The following is a 17,790-nucleotide window of genomic DNA, read 5'->3' as shown; positions in this document are numbered from 1 at the left end:
AAAATGGACAAAGAGAGCACGGCACAAGATGAGCAGCAGCAGAAACGAAGAAAGAAGGAGGGCCGAACAAGACAGGGCGGAAGGGGAGAAGGATGATGTCGGAGATGAGACAGTGATGATGATGATGATAGGATAGTGAAGAGAGGGAGAGAGTAGGAAGGAGCAAGACACAAGTGAACCACACGGAGCAGAGTCTGTTTTCACAGGGGGCTGGGAAAGGGGAGGGATTCAGAGTGGGGGTGGCCACACAGAAGTCACGTGATCTATGGGAAACTTGACTACGTGTTCGTTAAATGTGCTCGATGTTAATTACAGTAATACGTCGGTTTACGTCCGGGATACGTTCCTGAAAGGTTCACCGAATATCTAAACGATGTATATCAAAGTGATTTACAGGGTAGGTGTAGGAGAAGGCCGAGGCGACGGATACAAAAAAGTACGGATGACGCCGTGGGGTTGAGGCGACGCAAATCGGGTTGGTGGCAATTATGAAGTGACGACTTGAGACAGTAAATCTAGCTGTGATGGTCCCACCTGATGACGGAGACTTGTGTTGCCTCCGAAACGTCGTGATTTATTATTTTATTTCTATTATTATTACTATTATTTTTTATTTTTTACCTACGTGACTTTACCTAAAAACCTAAGAGTATGAATCCCTGCAGTCACGAAAGCTTCAAATCGAGAATTAAGTGACGACGTATTTGCGAAGCAAAATAAAAAGCGGGTGAGATGTAAATCGGGGTATTACTTTACACAGAAATGTAATGTCAACGTATTTATTTGCAGGATGCCTGACATCTCCAGTAATGGGGAAGATTCTCGGGCAAAATCAGTGTGGCTGCGAGGCGTTTCACTGTGTTCACAGTGCAGGGCGTGTGGAGGTGGAGGTGGTGGTGGTGGCGGTGCAGCTCGCTTTGGAGTCAACAACAAATCCGGGGTCACTCGGCGCGGTTTTGGAGCCGGCGATCAATGCGGCCGGCCGCTGGTGATGCACTCACAGGATGAAGCCCATGATCGTGGAGCGGATCCATCGCAGGTTCGGGAAGCTGCTGATCCCAGTGTTGGTGATGGTGCTGAGCGACAAAGAGAGCAGAGCGGCGTCAGCGATGCACAATTTTTGGTGCCGCGGCGGCGAGATGTTAACTACCTCGCCTTGTATGCAGGAGGTCGTGGGTTCAATCCCGACCTCGACGCCTGTTGTATATTTGGAGTTTGCATTTCTCCCCGTAGTAGTGTGGATTTTCTTACAGGTCTTCCGGCTTTTCCCTCCACATTCAGTAACATGCACTTGGAGTATTTGGCTGTTCTAAATATCCACGCGATAAGCCACTTGGTCGAGCCCACTGAGGTATTGACTTATATTTCAGAAGCGATATAATGGTCAACAAATGCCAGGCCAGCGGGGAAGAATAGACCAACCACCCCAAGTGATGCTCTCTACAGCTCCCTCTAGTGGAGGCGCTTCCATCTGCAGTGGTGGTAATCCAGCAATTGCAGGTCTGCACCTTTTCTCTCTAATTGTTTTTCGTCGACCATTGTGCGTTGTCATTTATTATTCATTGTGCCCGTTTCCTCGCCTCCAGACAAAATCTCGTCAATATTTTTGGCCCCAAGTGGAAATGAGTTGTCGTCCGATTTCAATGGATATTCAATGCTCAACTAACACCTGCTGATACGCTAATTATGGCAGACATTAACATCGCAGGAAACCTCGCGGCGTTATTTATGAATCGGTGTTCATTTTACCAAGAACATTTTCTGAACAAAAAATTAGCGCAAGGAAGCAAAATATGCCCCAAAGGAAATGTCATGTAAATGTGAATTAAATAATAAAAGCACGTATTGTGAAGTCGTCAGGAGTACTTACAGGTACTTGAGATTGGGGAGGTTTTGGAGAGCTAGCGGATGTATGTGAGTAAGATTCTTTGCGTGTTTAATCTCTCTGTAAATGGAAAGAAAAAAAATCAACGACAAGAAAGAAAACTCACACCCTCTTTAGAAAATAGTACAGAATTGAAATAATGAAAGTACAGTCTTTTGTCCGACAATGCGTGTTTTCACAACGCAAATTGGATATAATGCGATGAATGTATATTAGGGAACGCCTTTTTTTAAAACGCGGATGCGAAATGGATATAACTCGATCGAGCAAGCGGATCTACGTCGCGCGAGTAAAAATAAGCGGTCGTGTGACTGCCACGGTGTGGCACCATCACACAAGGCATCGGGATGCTGCTGGATGCTTCTACAGTACATGGCACCCACGTGCCTCAGTCTCTCTTCAGCCTGCGCACGCATTTCACGTGTTATCGCGGACACGACTTGTACTAATTTTAGACAAAGTAATGCAATGAGCTTCAAGTGATCGCTCAGCGTGAACAACAAACAGACTTGGGAGTGCTACTAAATGATGTGCCTGCGGGATTAGCGGATGTGTGTCTGCGTTGCAATGCTCACAGGTACTTGAGCTCCACGAGGTTGGAGAAAGCATTCGCCTGAACGTGTCGCAGCTGGGTGGCGATGGAGAAGAATCTGGATTGAGAAAAGGCATCAAAGAAGGTGGACACGGGGTGGGTGGGGGTGGTGTTGGTTGAGACCGCAGGTGGTGGAACGAAATCATTCTCGGAGGCTTGGTGGTCAGGCTTCTACTCGACTCTTAAACCCGCCAAGGTTTAATCGCATGGGTACCGCCTTTGTGGGGAAGGCACTCCTCGTCACAGTAATGTGGAATTTCTACAAGTATTTTCAGGTCTGAGAAAAGGAGAAGGAGCGCCACTCCACACTCATTTGAGCAGGAAATCGCTTTGGCTTGTGCGTAATATATCAAGTATGTGCTATATATATACTGCCCAGGCTTTTTTTACAGGGTGTAATGTAATCCATTTGATGGCAATAGCAGCTTTTGTTTGGTTTTTGCCTTAAACATTGATGGTGTCAGGTGACCGACAAATTGCATCAACAGGGCTGCCCAAAGAGACCAAATATGGGCTATTTTTCACGCACAGATGGAAAATACTCGATTATGGTTATGTTGAACGCTCAGTTGTAGGTATAAAATCCGTGTCTGGCTATAAGCGACCACAAATGTCGTTCGAAGCGATTTTTCAGCGACTGAAAATTCAATTAAATAAACCCGCTGTGACGTGCGGCTGAGGTTTGAGGCTTCGAGTCGGCGTCGGGAGGGCCCCAAGTGCCTGTTGCGTTTCGTTTCGACGGCCGTTTTATGAAAGCCAATTTTTTTTTATTCACCATCCCAGCTGGTGCCAAACTAAATCGCTTCTCAAATCCCTCCGCTTTTGCGTGAAGTGTTCGACTTTCCCCACCAGGGCCAGGGCCGCCCCCACCCCCCCCTGGAAGGAGCGGCGTGCCCCCCTAGCGTGCCCCCCTAGCGTGCCCCACCCCACTCCGCCCCCCGTGTCGTAATCCCTCGCCTTCGTACAGGAGGGCGCTCTGTGTGCAGCGGTTGACGCGAGGTCAGTGGTCAGGAGGCGTCTTGCGGGCCCGGCCCCTCCACTGAAAGACGGCCACACTCCTGGGGCAACAGTGCCGGCCTGGAGCCAATTTTTTACCGCGCGATATCCAATAGCTTTCCCCAACGGGACTCGTGCCCCCAGGATTTATCCTGGCCAACGTTTTGGACTAAATATTTTTACAGAACCGCGGCACCAAAAAGGAGGGTTCTTTTCCCTTTCTGCTGCCCGTCTCCAAAGCGGTGGTTAATGGGCCAAGTGGAGAAATGTTGCCAGGGAGGCTCTACGGCGGCTCAAAACGCAGCTTAGCATGACATGATTTTCCTGGAAGAAAAAAAATTGTACGTTTTCATTGCAACTCAAGCAAGCACCTAAAAACGTGCCCGTGTGTGTGTGGGTGTTACAGGGCTGCTAGGCAGCTGGTTTTGTGAGAAGGCAACACTGAGATGGTATTAATCTAATATTGCCGCAAATCACATGGTTGTGCGAGCCCTCATTGTTCAATTTCCCTTTCAGTGACTGCCGACATCTTTCCAAATCATTAAAGGCTTTCAGTTTCTGTGAAGCTTATAAAAGCTAATGTATCAATTACCGCCGCATTTTGACGACCTTCATCTGAATGATGTGCTTTTGATTTAAACAATAAACTTCTTAAATGTACATCTTAGCTGAAAAGCAGATTTACACTTTTTTTTTTAGATTTCTCAAACAATGAGCTACGAAGATGAAGTAGACCAAATGCATAAAAAATTGAATCTTTTTTTACGATAAATTTGGCGTCATGCTGGTGAACAAGAGCGGAGGTGATCTCTTGAGTTCACGGATGGCAGGGACATGAAGATAATGAGCGCCTTTTTCAAAATGAGAGAACACAGAAAGTGGACAACAAAGAGCCCAGATGGGGACACTGCATGGAGAGATTAAAAGAGAAATTGTAAATAAATAAATATTGGATTGACCTGATTCTGATGGACAGTGCTCAGCTTTAACACCACACAAAGGGGTGCGTTACACGGACTAGAACTCCTGAGCCTCATCCAGACCACCAGCTCAGTAGAACTAAATGTTTGGCCGTTTATTTATTTATTTGACCAACTCAGAGTTGGGAGAATGCAGACATCCCAACAAGCAACAATAAAAACAGCCTCAACTGAAGACCAGTTCGTTCTCGTTTAGGTTCATCAATACATATCATTGGTTCTTTCGGTAAAGTCACGTAGATAGAGAATAAAAATGTAATGAAATAAAAAAAAAGTTAGCTTAAAAATGAAAGCAAAAAACCCACGACGTTTCGATCGCAACACAAGCGGTCTTCATCAACACGCGCGGTCTTCGTAAGCAGAGAGAAGACTGCTTGTGTTGCGATTTGAATTTCTATCTACGTGACTTTACCGAAAGAACCAAGAATATGAATTCCTGCAGTCACGAATGTTTTAAGTCAAAATTCATTAATACAGTTATCAAAGTTCACTGCCGCAACAGTATATGCTTCTGGGAATACCATACATGGAGAGGACGAGTACCTTTACACTATGGGGACTACATTACCACGTTGTGTGTTGTTAAATCTATTTGTTTCCAGCCACCTTATTGGTGCTGTTGTGCTGCATTCTTTCATCGTTTACAGATTTAAATTACAGCCCAAATGGCTCTGCCCCCAGAAAATGCAACATAGGAAGTGATCACACAGGCAAGTGTGATCGATGCAAGTGACATGCCAATATTACCAACTGTATGTATGTATGATGAACTTATTTACCACCGTACGTAGCCAACCGTGCTAATTGGATATACGGGAAATCGTTAATTACGTTCATGAACAAGATGGTTAATATAAAAAAATCTATTCCAGTTGGTAGTAAAGGTGACACTGATTCCAAGCAAGCAGATTCTAATCACTCATGAAGGATCGTATGTGGATGTCCCCACTTTCAACAATGGAGAAAAAATTACATTGTAAGGAAGATAATGGGGGGTGGGAAGTAATATAGAAAATATAAGACCCAGAATACCTACTAAAATCACCCAGGAATGTCTGTCCTTAACGCTCGTGACGTCACTCCACATCGACCAGCCCCCTCATTAATATTCATGAGCAAGTGACGTCCTCCAAATGGACACCCCCCCACCCCTCCTCATCAATAATCATGAGTGGGTGACGTCACTCAATATGGAGTACTCCCCCCCTCACTAATAATCATGCGCAAGTGACGTCACCCCACATGGAGCACCCTCCGTTCATTAATAATCATGAGCAGGTGACGTCACTTTACATGGAGCACCCTCCCCCCTCATTAATAATCATGAACAGGTGACGTCACTCCACATCGAACTGCCCCCCTCATTAATATTCATTATAAGGTGACGTCCTCCAAATGGACACCCCCCCCCATTCATAATAATTAGCGGGTGACGTCACTCCACATGGGGGGCCGAGGCGCCTCCTCCCCCCTCCTCGGCGTCAACTCACAACCTTCACTACAAAGGCAGAACTCTCACGTCACGCGATCTCCGTAACGCTGTTGAGACATTGAAGTAAAAAGGACGTCGTGATGAACAAGGGATTATAACCTTTAAATGAAATAGGTCTGTGTCACCGCGCCCTTACAAATTGCACACGAATTGATGCAATGAATATCACGTCGCGGTCTGCTTTTTGCTTGCAAGTTTCAGATTGGCTGCAATACACCCGTCCTTGGACGGGCAAAAGGCGAGTAATTGTAAGAAAAAAAACATCATTATCTTAGTCACATTCATCTAAAATATTTCATTCCCATTGTTGTTCTCCACCCACACCTCCGATTAGCACAATTGGCTACATATGGTGCGAAAGAAGTCCAATATACATACAAAAGCTATTGCTAAATATTTTCCTGAGTAATTGTCAGAACTTCCTAAGTAAAATGTAATTACTAACATACTTCTTGCGTAACCGACGGCATTGTAATCACTGTAGATTGATGTGCATTGAAGGCATTATGCAGAGTAAAGTTGCAATGATTAGAAGACTTATAGGCAGCTTTTGTTGAATAAACTGCAATTGAAAACTTTTAAGTAAAATAAATTCATACTGGAAGTATATTAAAACACAAAAACAATGCGATAGAAACAAAATACAATTCCAAGTGTTAGGGGAAACTGATATTGTTGTTGTGGTATTGTGAGATTTGCTATCGTATGGTACCATGAACTTTATATCACAGCAATCCTCTTGTAGTGGGTTCACAAGCGACAGAGATGGCGTAGTCGAGGCACACTATGTATTATAACTTCACACAGCACAGGGCAACGTATACAACACTCGAAGGGGTAATGGCCCCTTTCACCCGTACTGGACTGGGATACACCCCTAGGCTATCTGCCTAACTAGTCTGGCCCCAGGTCCTCCGTTAAGGGTGCTAGGGGAGGCTATCTGACCCGGCCCTGGTCAAGGCACAGGTCACGACACCCAGCCAGACAGACCCGGCTCTTAGAAGAACATCGGCTCTGAGGCTCTGGGGCCGCGCCACTGGCTTGCCCTGCTTGGTCCTGAGAAGGACGGCGAGTCAGAGGAGTTCCAGGGCCTATCTGCCGGTCTTCAGTCTTCGCTGGTTCTTCACTCGTTAGCTCCCCGACACTGTTCCCCGAGCCCTCTCGCTCCCCTCCTTTTATACCAATTTGCCACCGAGGGGTGGGGCTGTGTGGGATCACAGCATCCCCCCACAGCCCCCCAGGGTGGTAACCGTTTGCGGACGTGGATGTAGACACCCCTGTGTACTTGTCCGTTTCCCTCCCGTAACACCCCTACACTATTACAGACACCACCGAGCCGGAGTGAGCCAATGTTTGGATGCAGCACGGGCTGTAAACGCAAGTCGCAGGACGATGAAAAATGTGCACTCACATTTTTGTAATGTTGGGGAGGTCACTGAAGGCACCCCCCGGAATTTCTTCTATCATCGTGTCCATGAACCTTCTGTGTCCAGCACAGAGGGGGGGGGGGGGCGGGGGGAGCACATTTGCAACAATCACTGGAAAATAAATATTGACAAAATTAAATAATAATACGGGCAGCAGGTTAAATACTTGAATACAAGGCACAGGAATGCTGGCGTGGTGATGAGATGTCATGCACTCAAGTTCGATTCTCGCTCACGGCCAACATCAGCGATGCACTTTTAAGACTAGATTTAAGCATTTTCTTTGGAGCTGCTTATTGTGTTTCATTTGTTGCCCTTCATCTGCTCCTCTGATCAGCACGGTTGGCTTATGCACAGTGTGAATGAAGTTCAATATACATGCATACATACACAAACATCGTGCAGTCACTGAACTTTTGTTGTCGTTTTCCCGCATCTCCGATTATCACGGTTAGCTACGTACGGTGCGAAATAAGTTCATCAACGTACATGTCATCAGTTAAGTTCGACCACCCGGCGCGGCAGTTGAAACAATGGTGCAAGTTTCTTAAACTCCCCCCCCCCCGCACCCCACAGCAGTTTCAGTGGGTTCACCACAATTATCCAACTGGCATGTTGCGTGTGGTGGTGGTGGTGGAGCAAGCTGTGGCTTACTCCCACCCCCTTCCAATGTCTGGCGAGCCTGGCAGAATTGTCCAAACAATGCACCCAATACAGGGGCTTTCTAGAGCTCCCTCTAGTGGAGGCGTTTTTCATCATCCGTGGCGAGAGCGACCGCAGGGCTGCACCTTTACCTTACTTCGCGATATATATGGCAACGCATGAAGCAGAACGCAATTGCCACTCTCCCAGAGTTATGCAACTTGAGGTGGTTACCGGTCACTGCCACGTAGGTAATGGGCACACTTTTGACGAGGTTACGTCTTTTCAGTTTGGAAATGTTGCTGAAACGTCCGAAATAAAACAAGCCGTTCCTGTGTAACATTTAGAAAATGAAAAAAGTTCGCTGTATTTCATGAGGTTGCGTAAATGCCTTTGAACGTGAACAGTTTCAGTTGTGCCTGTTCAGCATTCCATAACTTCAGTAAAGAAAACAGTTATGGTTTCCGTCGTCCATTGCGAAGCACAATAATTTAGCCCGACTGTAGGCCCTTGAGGCTCGTAACTCGAAGATCTGAATGAACGTTATGGAGTTTAGTCATCTGCTGTGTTCAGTGTAAACAGTATAATAAACATGACATGAAAAGCTTTCTGAAGCAGCGAGCACTTGCAAAGCGGTCGTGAGACTCGCAGCCGATCCGCCGCTTTTTGCCACAGCCGGTGGAAAGTGAGCTCCACAAGGAGCCTTAACAAGGTCACACAAGCAACATCTCACACCCATAACTGCCTCCCGCCCCTCCCCCTCTCAGGCACCGTTTCTACGTTTTCCATAAACTTGGCTGTCATCACGGGCTGGAGGCAAGAATTCAACAGGCCAGTTTCACTTTCATGGGCCTGGCCTGAATTCTCTTCATCGCAGTTCGGAATGAGCAGAAGTTCAAATGTATTATGGTCAGTAATGTTGTGGGCCGTGGGAACATTTAAAAAAAAAGTGTAATAGTTTAGTTTAAAACTATTACACTTTTTTTTATTGTACCAGGTAAGGCCTACCAAGCTATATAAGCCCTTTTTTGGAAGCGACCTGGCCACAATCAATAGCTCAATGCAGTGGCTTATCATGTCGAAATTCAAAGCAGCAAAATACTCTTAACGCGTGTTTCTAAATGTGGAGGGGAAAAAAATGAGGACCCTGAGAAAAATCCACGTGACCACGGGGAATATATGCAAATTCCAAATGTACAGGCGTCAGGGTCGGGGATCAACCCCATGACCTCCTGTATACCAGGCGAGGTGATTAACATCTGAGGCTGAAAATTGTATTCTGTCGAACTTGCGCAATAACTCGGCAAACTCGGATAAATCACGGAAACGTCACTTTGCTTATGTAATAAAGGTCGTGGAAGCAACTTCTGAATCAGGTTTGTTTATTATCTTTCTTTCACAACTCTCATCATATGGACTCTTCTGCTATCTAACTCCTTCACGCTGAGAGAGAGAGACTGGCTCTGCCACGTGGCAGGCTCTGGACCCCCGCTCCTGCGTGGCTTCTACCTTCGTTCGTTCCAGTTCTGACCACGTGTTGCCCGTCTCCACCCCTTTTAATCCCTGGGTCACGTGGTGCCTTTCAGCCAGTCCTGGGTAACCTCCCTGGAATCTTCCAGATTCCATCCTACGGTCCCAGGACCACGCCCCTAACTCATCCCCCCATTGGCTGTGGCTAAAGCCAGCAGGGCCAATCATCTCCTTCCAGGTGTCACCTTCCCATTACGTCAGGGCCACGCCCCTACACCTCTCCCCATTGGCTATGGACCTGGACCGGTAGAGCCAATCATTATAAACGAGTTGTGACCATTCAATCACCCAGGTATACCCTCACATTACACTTAAATCAATTCGCGTTCTGCAATTAAAACTGGGACCAACTCAAAGTACAATCCAGTTAACTGGGGTTGGGAACGTGGTATCAGTTCACGGTGACTTTGAAATATATAGGGGAAATATCTTGATCACGGAATATCATTGAAGTTGTCTTTTTTCCCTCAGAACTGTATTGTATGTTCTTTTTGTTTCAACTATGGGAGAAAACACATGCATAACAGGAGTGGGGAGAATATATAGACTCCATGCAGGAAGGTGCCTGGGTCAGTAATCGAACCCAGGGCCTTCTAGCCGCGAGGCACACCTGTTACCCCCATGCCACCCTGCTGCCCTCTTCCTCTGAATAAGCTCAAATGTCTGATACCTGGAATAAAAAAAATGCTGTTTCAGTAAATGGCTTCATCTGTTTTCATCTGTAGCAATCGTGCTATTCGGTTGTTTCTACATAAGTCTGTGACACATGACCAGCGGTTTCATCTCTGTATCCTGGGCTCAGCGATTATATAAGTGTAGTGACGTTATGGGTGTCACTATGGCGCTTAGCGCTAGCTACTGTCGTAGGAGGGTAAATGCACGTCGGGAGTCCTCCCCGCCACCAGACATGGAAGCTGGCCATAGGGGGCATGGTTCTGGTGGGGGTTGGAGGGGAGCAAGTGAGAACGTGCTACTCCGTGTGAACCCAAGAGGGCACGTGACCGAGACAGAGTAGCAAGGGGGCTGAAGGGGGCTCGAGGGACACGTGACGGGGAGCCGAGAGCCTTCTGGCAAGATCCAGAAGGGGGCGTGGCCGAAGGCGGAGCAAGGCCGCGCTCGGGGGGTGGGGGTTAAGGGGAAGCCCCGTAAGCAATCGAGGCTCGTCGGTGGAATCAACCTTTGCTGCTGCGTCTCGTCATCTCCGGGTCTTCGGTCTTCGCTCGGCATCATGGGTCAGGCAACGTGTAGGCTGACTGACCCATTCATGTAGTTAATCCGCTGCTCACATAGTTAACTGTGTAGTATTCACTTAGCAGTAGAACCAGTGTACGTATAGTGAGTTACCCTGTTGGGGAGTTGTTAAATAAACGTATTGCATCCAACTCCAGTGTGTGCCTCCGTCCATCACACTACATAAGTAAAACCATCGTGACGGAAACCAATACACAAGTGCACACAGACCAAAAACGGTTCACTTGATAGCTGTCTCAAAAGCAGGGGCTCCAATTGTAGCAAAATAAGAAAATCTTTAAGTGACAAGGATGGTATGAAATCCATTCGAGCACTTTGATCAATGAGCCCGTGGGATATGCCGAAGCCCATTACTCAATCATCACTTTGTGGCCAATTGGGAGGTCACTCACCCACCTCCAATGCAATTTGTACTTCTGATGTCACATTTCATTTGATGACTACAACAGCAGAGGTGAAGAGAAAATGTTAAACAGAACAGGTTAAAACACTCCAATGTGTTTATTGTTTTGAAAATCTGCTGCTCCCAAACTGGAATCAGAATCTTGACTTCAAGCTTTCGTGACTGCAGAAGTCACGTCGATAGGTTCAAAGAAAAAAAAACTACGACGTTTCGATCACAACACAAGCGATCGTCATCAGGAGGCAAAAAGAGGGGGAAAGCTGCTGAGGCAGACTGTTTTCAAGGTTTAAAATGGGTGTAGCCCAAGAGGCATAAACGAAGTGGGTGGGGCTAATGATGTTAATGTTAGAAATTAGCATGTTAATGTAAGATCGGAGGGCGACCTCCACGACGATCGTGTGGAGGCGGCTATGTTAATGTGAGAGATTAGCATATTAATGTAAGATAGGAGAACGGCCTCCACGTGTGGGTGGAGGTGGCTATGTTAATGTGAGAGATTAACATGTTAATGTAAGATCGCAGAGAAGCATCGTCGAGCTCGGCGAGCGAGGTGGCTGTGTTAGTGTGGGAAATTTAACCCCGGTGATGCCCACAACGTGAATTTGGCCCGATTCCAACTGGAATTCTGATGTGGCATTCATTCGGGCAAGAAGAGAGGGCCCATGCCGAGCCAGAATGTAGGGAGCAGACACGTGTTTCACCAAGGCTACAGACACACGTAGCTGCTGGAATCCACCATTGAGAGCCTTACATCCCAGTGGCGACTCCACTAGGTCGGCAGAATCTCATTCTCGGTTGGGATAATGAGAATCATGAAAACCACTCGAATGCAGCTTCCAACAAATGAATACAATAAACAATTTAGTATTTTATAACAAATATGTAATGGGTTTTATTTGCTTTGTCCGTGCTCAGCCTATAGCCTAGGCTATAGGCCTTTATCATGAAATATGTATTTTGAGGGTGGGAATTGTTTGCCAAGTGGAAGAAAAACAATTGCAGGCTCAAGTCCAAATATTATAACTGTCCTTACTTTTAATGTTTGTTTGATGGCTAGTTTTGTACAACAATCTTCTGTCAAATTATTAACATGGTTAACCTTAATGTCTGCCCAAGTGTGCACTCCATAACATGCTCTCTGCGATGTCTGCCTTGGTTTTATGCGGCAGAAATTTGCCACTAATCGGTGATGGTAGTACAAAATAAGGAAAAGTGGGCTGAGGTCTGATCTCGGTAGAGTCAATGCAATTTGACCATTCCTACAAAATGCACTGCTTCAGAACAACGAGCAATGAGATGCCGACCCACTTAGAGGGCTTTGTGACTTCTGAGGACATACTAACCGAAAGTTAAAAGGCAGGCTCTCATCTAAGATTAATAATTTTGGACGACTGTATTGCGATGTCGAAAAGAGACTCATAATCTGTTTAAGAAAAAAAAACAATGTGACAGCTAGAGAACAGCAGTGAATAATGATTATATCATTTGCCTAGCGAAGCATCGTTACACCTCAACAGATCCGGCGATTGAAGACAAAATCCAGCAGAAATGTTCTTTGCACACAACGGGACGCGGGTCCTATTTTCAAAGCGACGGTGAAAAAACACATTCGTTGAACGGAGCCGCGTTCATTAACGCCGTTTGCCGATACCTGTCGACAATCGTTTCCGAGAGCAAGCTGAGGTGTCGAAGAAGAGCACTTACCTTTAACATGAAAGCCGGAGGTTCAGGGGAGGTCATGCGATTGAAGCAGTAACCTTGACTACCAAGAAAACAGGCTTTTTTTTGCGGATCTTTCGAAGGTGGTGCATCTTTCGGGGTAATTCCAAGCGTGTAATCTCTCCACGCTTCTTGTGCGTGATCTATCACCTTGCTCCATTTTTCTTGTGGTTGTTGTTGTCATTTCAGTGTCCCCTTTGCTACAATTGACTAGCGTTGTTTTGCAATTCGAACTGGGGCTCAACTCAAAGTACACTGTACTGGAGTTGGGAACACGGTCTCGTCAGACCACGGTGACGTTGAAATTTAGGGGAAATATCTTGATCACGGAATATCACTGAGGTAGTTTCCCAGACCCCCCCCCCCCCCGAACTCACAGATCGTCATACTAATTGTTCAGCAATGCAAACTTATCACCAATCAATATACAAATACACTTATCCACCTTTTATTTGATATGATTGTTAGTTCGCTTATATACCCTGAAAAGCCTCAATTATTTCTTTCAGGATGAACCCGGCCTATGTAGACATATGCACTTATCCAAAACAAATATTTCCTCCATAAGGCAAAATGCATGCTGCTCTTCACTTTCAAATTATATATTTTTAAAGCACTCCAACCTGATCCTCAACTCACCTCTCTTTCATTGCCTTGTGATCCCGGTCTGTCTTCAACAAGTGCCCTTGTTATTATGCTGCATAGTGACGTTGATGTCGGGTTTGCTGTTTGGCAAAATATCCGACGTTTTTGTTCCCCGTTGCTGGGAGCTTCGTCAGAAACCCTTCAGGAAGCTCTCCAGGAAGTGCAGCAAAACGTCGGACATCGTGCCGAACAACGCGCGGGATAACCCGAAAACGCACGGGACAGCTGGTACACAGCAGCAAAACGGCAACGGACACTTACGCACAAGCAAAAGGAACAGTCGTCACATCACTTTGGGTTCCAGTATAGGAATTGACCCTCTAAACATTTATTTTCATGCATGTGCAGTGCTCATTAACTTATGAAACTCGTGATACGTTCTGCACACGCGTTCCTTTCTTTGCAGATGCACTTAAGGACGCATCAAAGAAGCGATGGGCAGATATTGCATATGTGCACATCAAAATTAAACTTCATCTGCAATCAGTGCAAACATTTTTACGTGTTACAATCCAATGGTGTCCATTCAACAACATATGTAACATTGGGTTTTTCCCCTTTTTCCCGGCAACAAAACTGAAACCTTTTTACAAGGATTCATGTTTGCATTAACCACAATACAAAACGGGAAAACCCTATTATTATATTTTGGTACTGGCAAAGGAGGTCTAATAATATATGTAACATTCTAAAGGGTACGTCGCAACGACGCTGCTTACTGTATTTACTAAACTAAGCGAATAGCATGTACATCAGAAGCTGCATATGCACAAAATATCACGGCAATGAACGACTCCATCTGGGCTTCTATTTAAAATATTGGAAACACACACACATGGGTCTACTTGTATATATATTTAAATAAAAACATTAATGACCAACAGTACGGAACAGACAAGTAGGAGCATTATAATGTTGTGCTTACACTCTGAGCAAGCTGACAAGTGTGTGTGTGTCAGTGTGCGCATACGTGGGGAGCGGTAGTGTAGCAGTTAGCGCGCTGCTCAACGAACCTGGACACCCGAGTTCGATTCCCGCTCATGGCCAATACCAGTGACGATTATCTGAACTGGTTCTGGGCCTCCTCCCCTGGGTCGACTCAGCCTCAAATGAGTACCTTGTGTGGTGGAAAAGATCGGCCGGGCGTGATGCTGGCCATCCACCCCCTTGCGACCCGTGCCGGCCTTCATAGGTGCTCGCTAACAGCACTTGCCCCAGCAGTCTTTTAAGGCTATACGGGGAATCTTTGTCTTTGTATGTGTGCGTACGTTGTTATTTGATGGCAGCGGGTTTCCCACTGCACTGCCCGTAGCAGCGATCCGGTGAGAGGCTGATGCTGATCAGGTCATTGAACCTGACCTAATATCCTAAATGATTTCCGCTCATCACTCCCTGTGACCCTCCACCTCTGGACCCCCTCCCATCACCCCCCACGTGCATCCGCCAGCCGTAACCCCCATACCCTTCAGTGTTTGAGGATCAGGTTAGCACTTGGGCACCAGATCACTCTGACAATTTCTCTTTCGGTGCCTCTGACGCGTGGGCCAAACGTCGCACTTGTGCGTCGTGATTCCATCGCCGTTATAGGGCTCTGCCAATTTCTCCTCCGAAAAAATGCCTTCGCAGACAGTCAGACTCCCATAATCATCTGCACTGATGTGGGAGATGCCGAATGTGACTCCTATTACTTTTGAGATTAAATACGGATAAGATGATGCATTTTCTGCAACGTCTGGATCACTCATTTTTTTTACGTGTGAAAAATATGCAGATAATAGGGATGCATTGAGCACCAACAATCGTTGGGTGGGGGTGGGAGGGGTGGGGCTGGGTGGGGAGGGGCTGGTCACCCCGTGGTGCCCTTATAAAACTCAACGTTTAACCTACTCACGCCGGCTTGTGCCCGCCCTCACAGTCGGGCATATTTGCGAAATACACCACGCCGCCGTTGACCCTGGCCATTGACCGAGCAACCCAACGTTCCTACCAGCTCCCTCCGCAGGAATGTGTTCCAATGGACATCCGCGTTATAAAAAATGTTTCCTAATACATTCATCACGTTGTATCCAATAGGCGTTTTGAAAACACGTGTTCTAGGAGAACAGACTATCCATTTGTGGAGAAGTCGATAGTGACTGTCCCGTCGATAGGAGCTCCTCCACCTTGGGAACGTGGAATTTCCACCGCTAGCTCAGGGCTGTAATCAGAAAATGAGCACCAATGGCTCACTCCTCAGCTGAGCAGGAAATCAGTTTCATTTGACGATACTCGGAGTGCATGAAATTGGATTTTAACAATACTTGTTGGATTCATAGTAAAACCTCTCCTACTTTACACAAGTAGTTCGATGAGTGTTTGGATATTAAAACCATATCAATATCAAAATGACCTATCCACTTCTGAATGAAGGCCTCAGCTTTGCTGTGACCATTCCCCATTAAACCTACGATGCCACAATCATTTTTACTCCTGCACGGGAACTGATCTCATTTGCTCCATCTCCGTGGCGCTTGTCCTCCCAGGAGTTTTTTAATTCCTCCTTTAGCTGCCACTCCGTCACCAGTCTCCCCCACCGGTCATCATCCATTCAATTGATGTCCCGATTTGTTGTTGTTGTTTCAACATACAATTAAGTCGTTGTTAATGATCCATGTGTTCCTCATTTAGTCTTTCATTGTTCTAGTAATAGACTCTGCCCAAACCCAACGAGTCTTTTATATCGCGTGAATATAAATGTGTCGTTAAACCCGCCACCACCCGACAGTCAATGAGTAAGGTTTGTCACGTAAACGAAACATGCGAATTCGTGACTAGTACAGCACACCGGTGTGCTGGAGAGTAAACCCACAACATTTACAATTCGAGTATGACGTTTCGCCATGAATTACAACCAGCATCATCAGTCGACAGCCAGAATTGTGCTAAATCTGATGTCTCTGATTTGCATTTTATCTTCTCTTATCCATGCATTACTCATTCTGTCAACGTCATCGTGTAATCCATGCGTTGTTCACGCTTGCCACGATGTTCCATGTTTCCGAAGTGAACTTATTGAAACCTTTCCTCTCGGGGCATAACGGCATGTTACCAGTAAGCCTCACTATCAAAACAATTATTTTGTGGGGAGAAAAAAAAGAGCTTGGAATGTGCTTAAAATCTGCACGTGTGTTCAGTTTGTGAGTATTAAAAGCGTGGGGTGTTTTATTGTAAAGGAAAATATGTTTTATTATTTTCAAATATAACATGCTGCCTCTAAAGCTCTTCTTGAGCGAAGCTATAACGTAGACAGCTTGTCATCACATGGGTCTAATGACATACATTACCAATAAAAGAATAGGAACTATAATCAATGATTCACAGTGTAAAAGAAAAATCTATCATAATTAGTCGTGATGTATCCATCGCTGGATAAAGGCTTCCTCAAGTTGTCACCCCTTTTCATGGTCCCACGATTCCAAGATCCATCTCATTCCTACGGATTAGCAAGGTTGGCTACGTACGGTGCGAAAGAGGTTCAACATACATACATTCATAGGGGTTCACCGACTCCACTGCTCCAATTCCTCTCACGTGTGCTCCCTCTCATGTGTGTCCCCTCGCCTTGCTGCCGTTCTGCGACCAGTGCGTACATGCGCCATTGTTCCTTCTAAATATACATTGTGCCCAAGGCCACTTGTGCTACTTTGCGGCCAATATTATGTGTCTAATTTGCATTTACTCTCTGGTCCATGCATTTTCTCTTTCGGTCTTTCGCTACAATTCCAAGTGTGGATGTCTCCATGCTTCGATGTGTGTGCAATCCATGCTTTTGCCCCTTTCTTGTCACGTTGTCCATGTTTCCAAAACCACACGCATTTTATGGCCATATGCACCAATTGAAAACGTTCACATTCAGGCACAACGATATGCTGTTGTTTTTTTTTATTATCGAATGCCAAAATAACATTTGCCCAATGTTCTATGCGGCACTGCATTTCATTAAACCGACAGTTGACCTAAAGCACACAAGACCTGAGCAACCATCAGCATTCACGCCCATGCCAGCCTAACATCAGGCTTTCGTGAATGCAGCATATGACCGCAAATGCAAACAGTACGCATTTCCTTTCATATATACATTATGTATCAATATTAAGAGCTTAACTTAAAAGCCTGTTTGTTGCACGTAGCAAAACCTCTATTGTAACAATATACAGAGTGATTAAATGTACACATATCACTGGCATTG

General features: G+C 45.9%; 1 protein-coding gene across 2 annotated transcripts in view; it reads right to left on the bottom strand.

Annotated features, from left to right (window-relative positions):
- Positions 1–17,790, bottom strand: part of LOC144937012 (follicle-stimulating hormone receptor-like) — a 45,623-nt gene that overhangs the window by 7,813 nt on the left and 20,020 nt on the right. The window contains exons 2-5 of one of the 2 annotated variants that reach the window (XM_078864250.1): positions 7,357–7,428; positions 2,461–2,535; positions 1,871–1,945; positions 1,002–1,076 (exon numbers count right to left, since the gene is read on the bottom strand). In XM_078864250.1, coding sequence (XP_078720376.1) covers positions 1,002–1,076; positions 1,871–1,945; positions 2,461–2,535; positions 7,357–7,428 — 297 coding nt within the window. The remainder of the gene's footprint in view (positions 1–1,001; positions 1,077–1,870; positions 1,946–2,460; positions 2,536–7,356; positions 7,429–17,790) is intronic. The other variant, XM_078864249.1, reaches the window with a different exon arrangement.

The sequence above is a fragment of the Lampetra fluviatilis genome, chromosome 18, assembly GCF_964198595.1.
Source record: "Lampetra fluviatilis chromosome 18, kcLamFluv1.1, whole genome shotgun sequence".
Classification (NCBI taxonomy): Eukaryota; Metazoa; Chordata; class Hyperoartia; order Petromyzontiformes; family Petromyzontidae; genus Lampetra; species Lampetra fluviatilis.
This window is presented reverse-complemented; position numbering and strand designations above follow the sequence as displayed.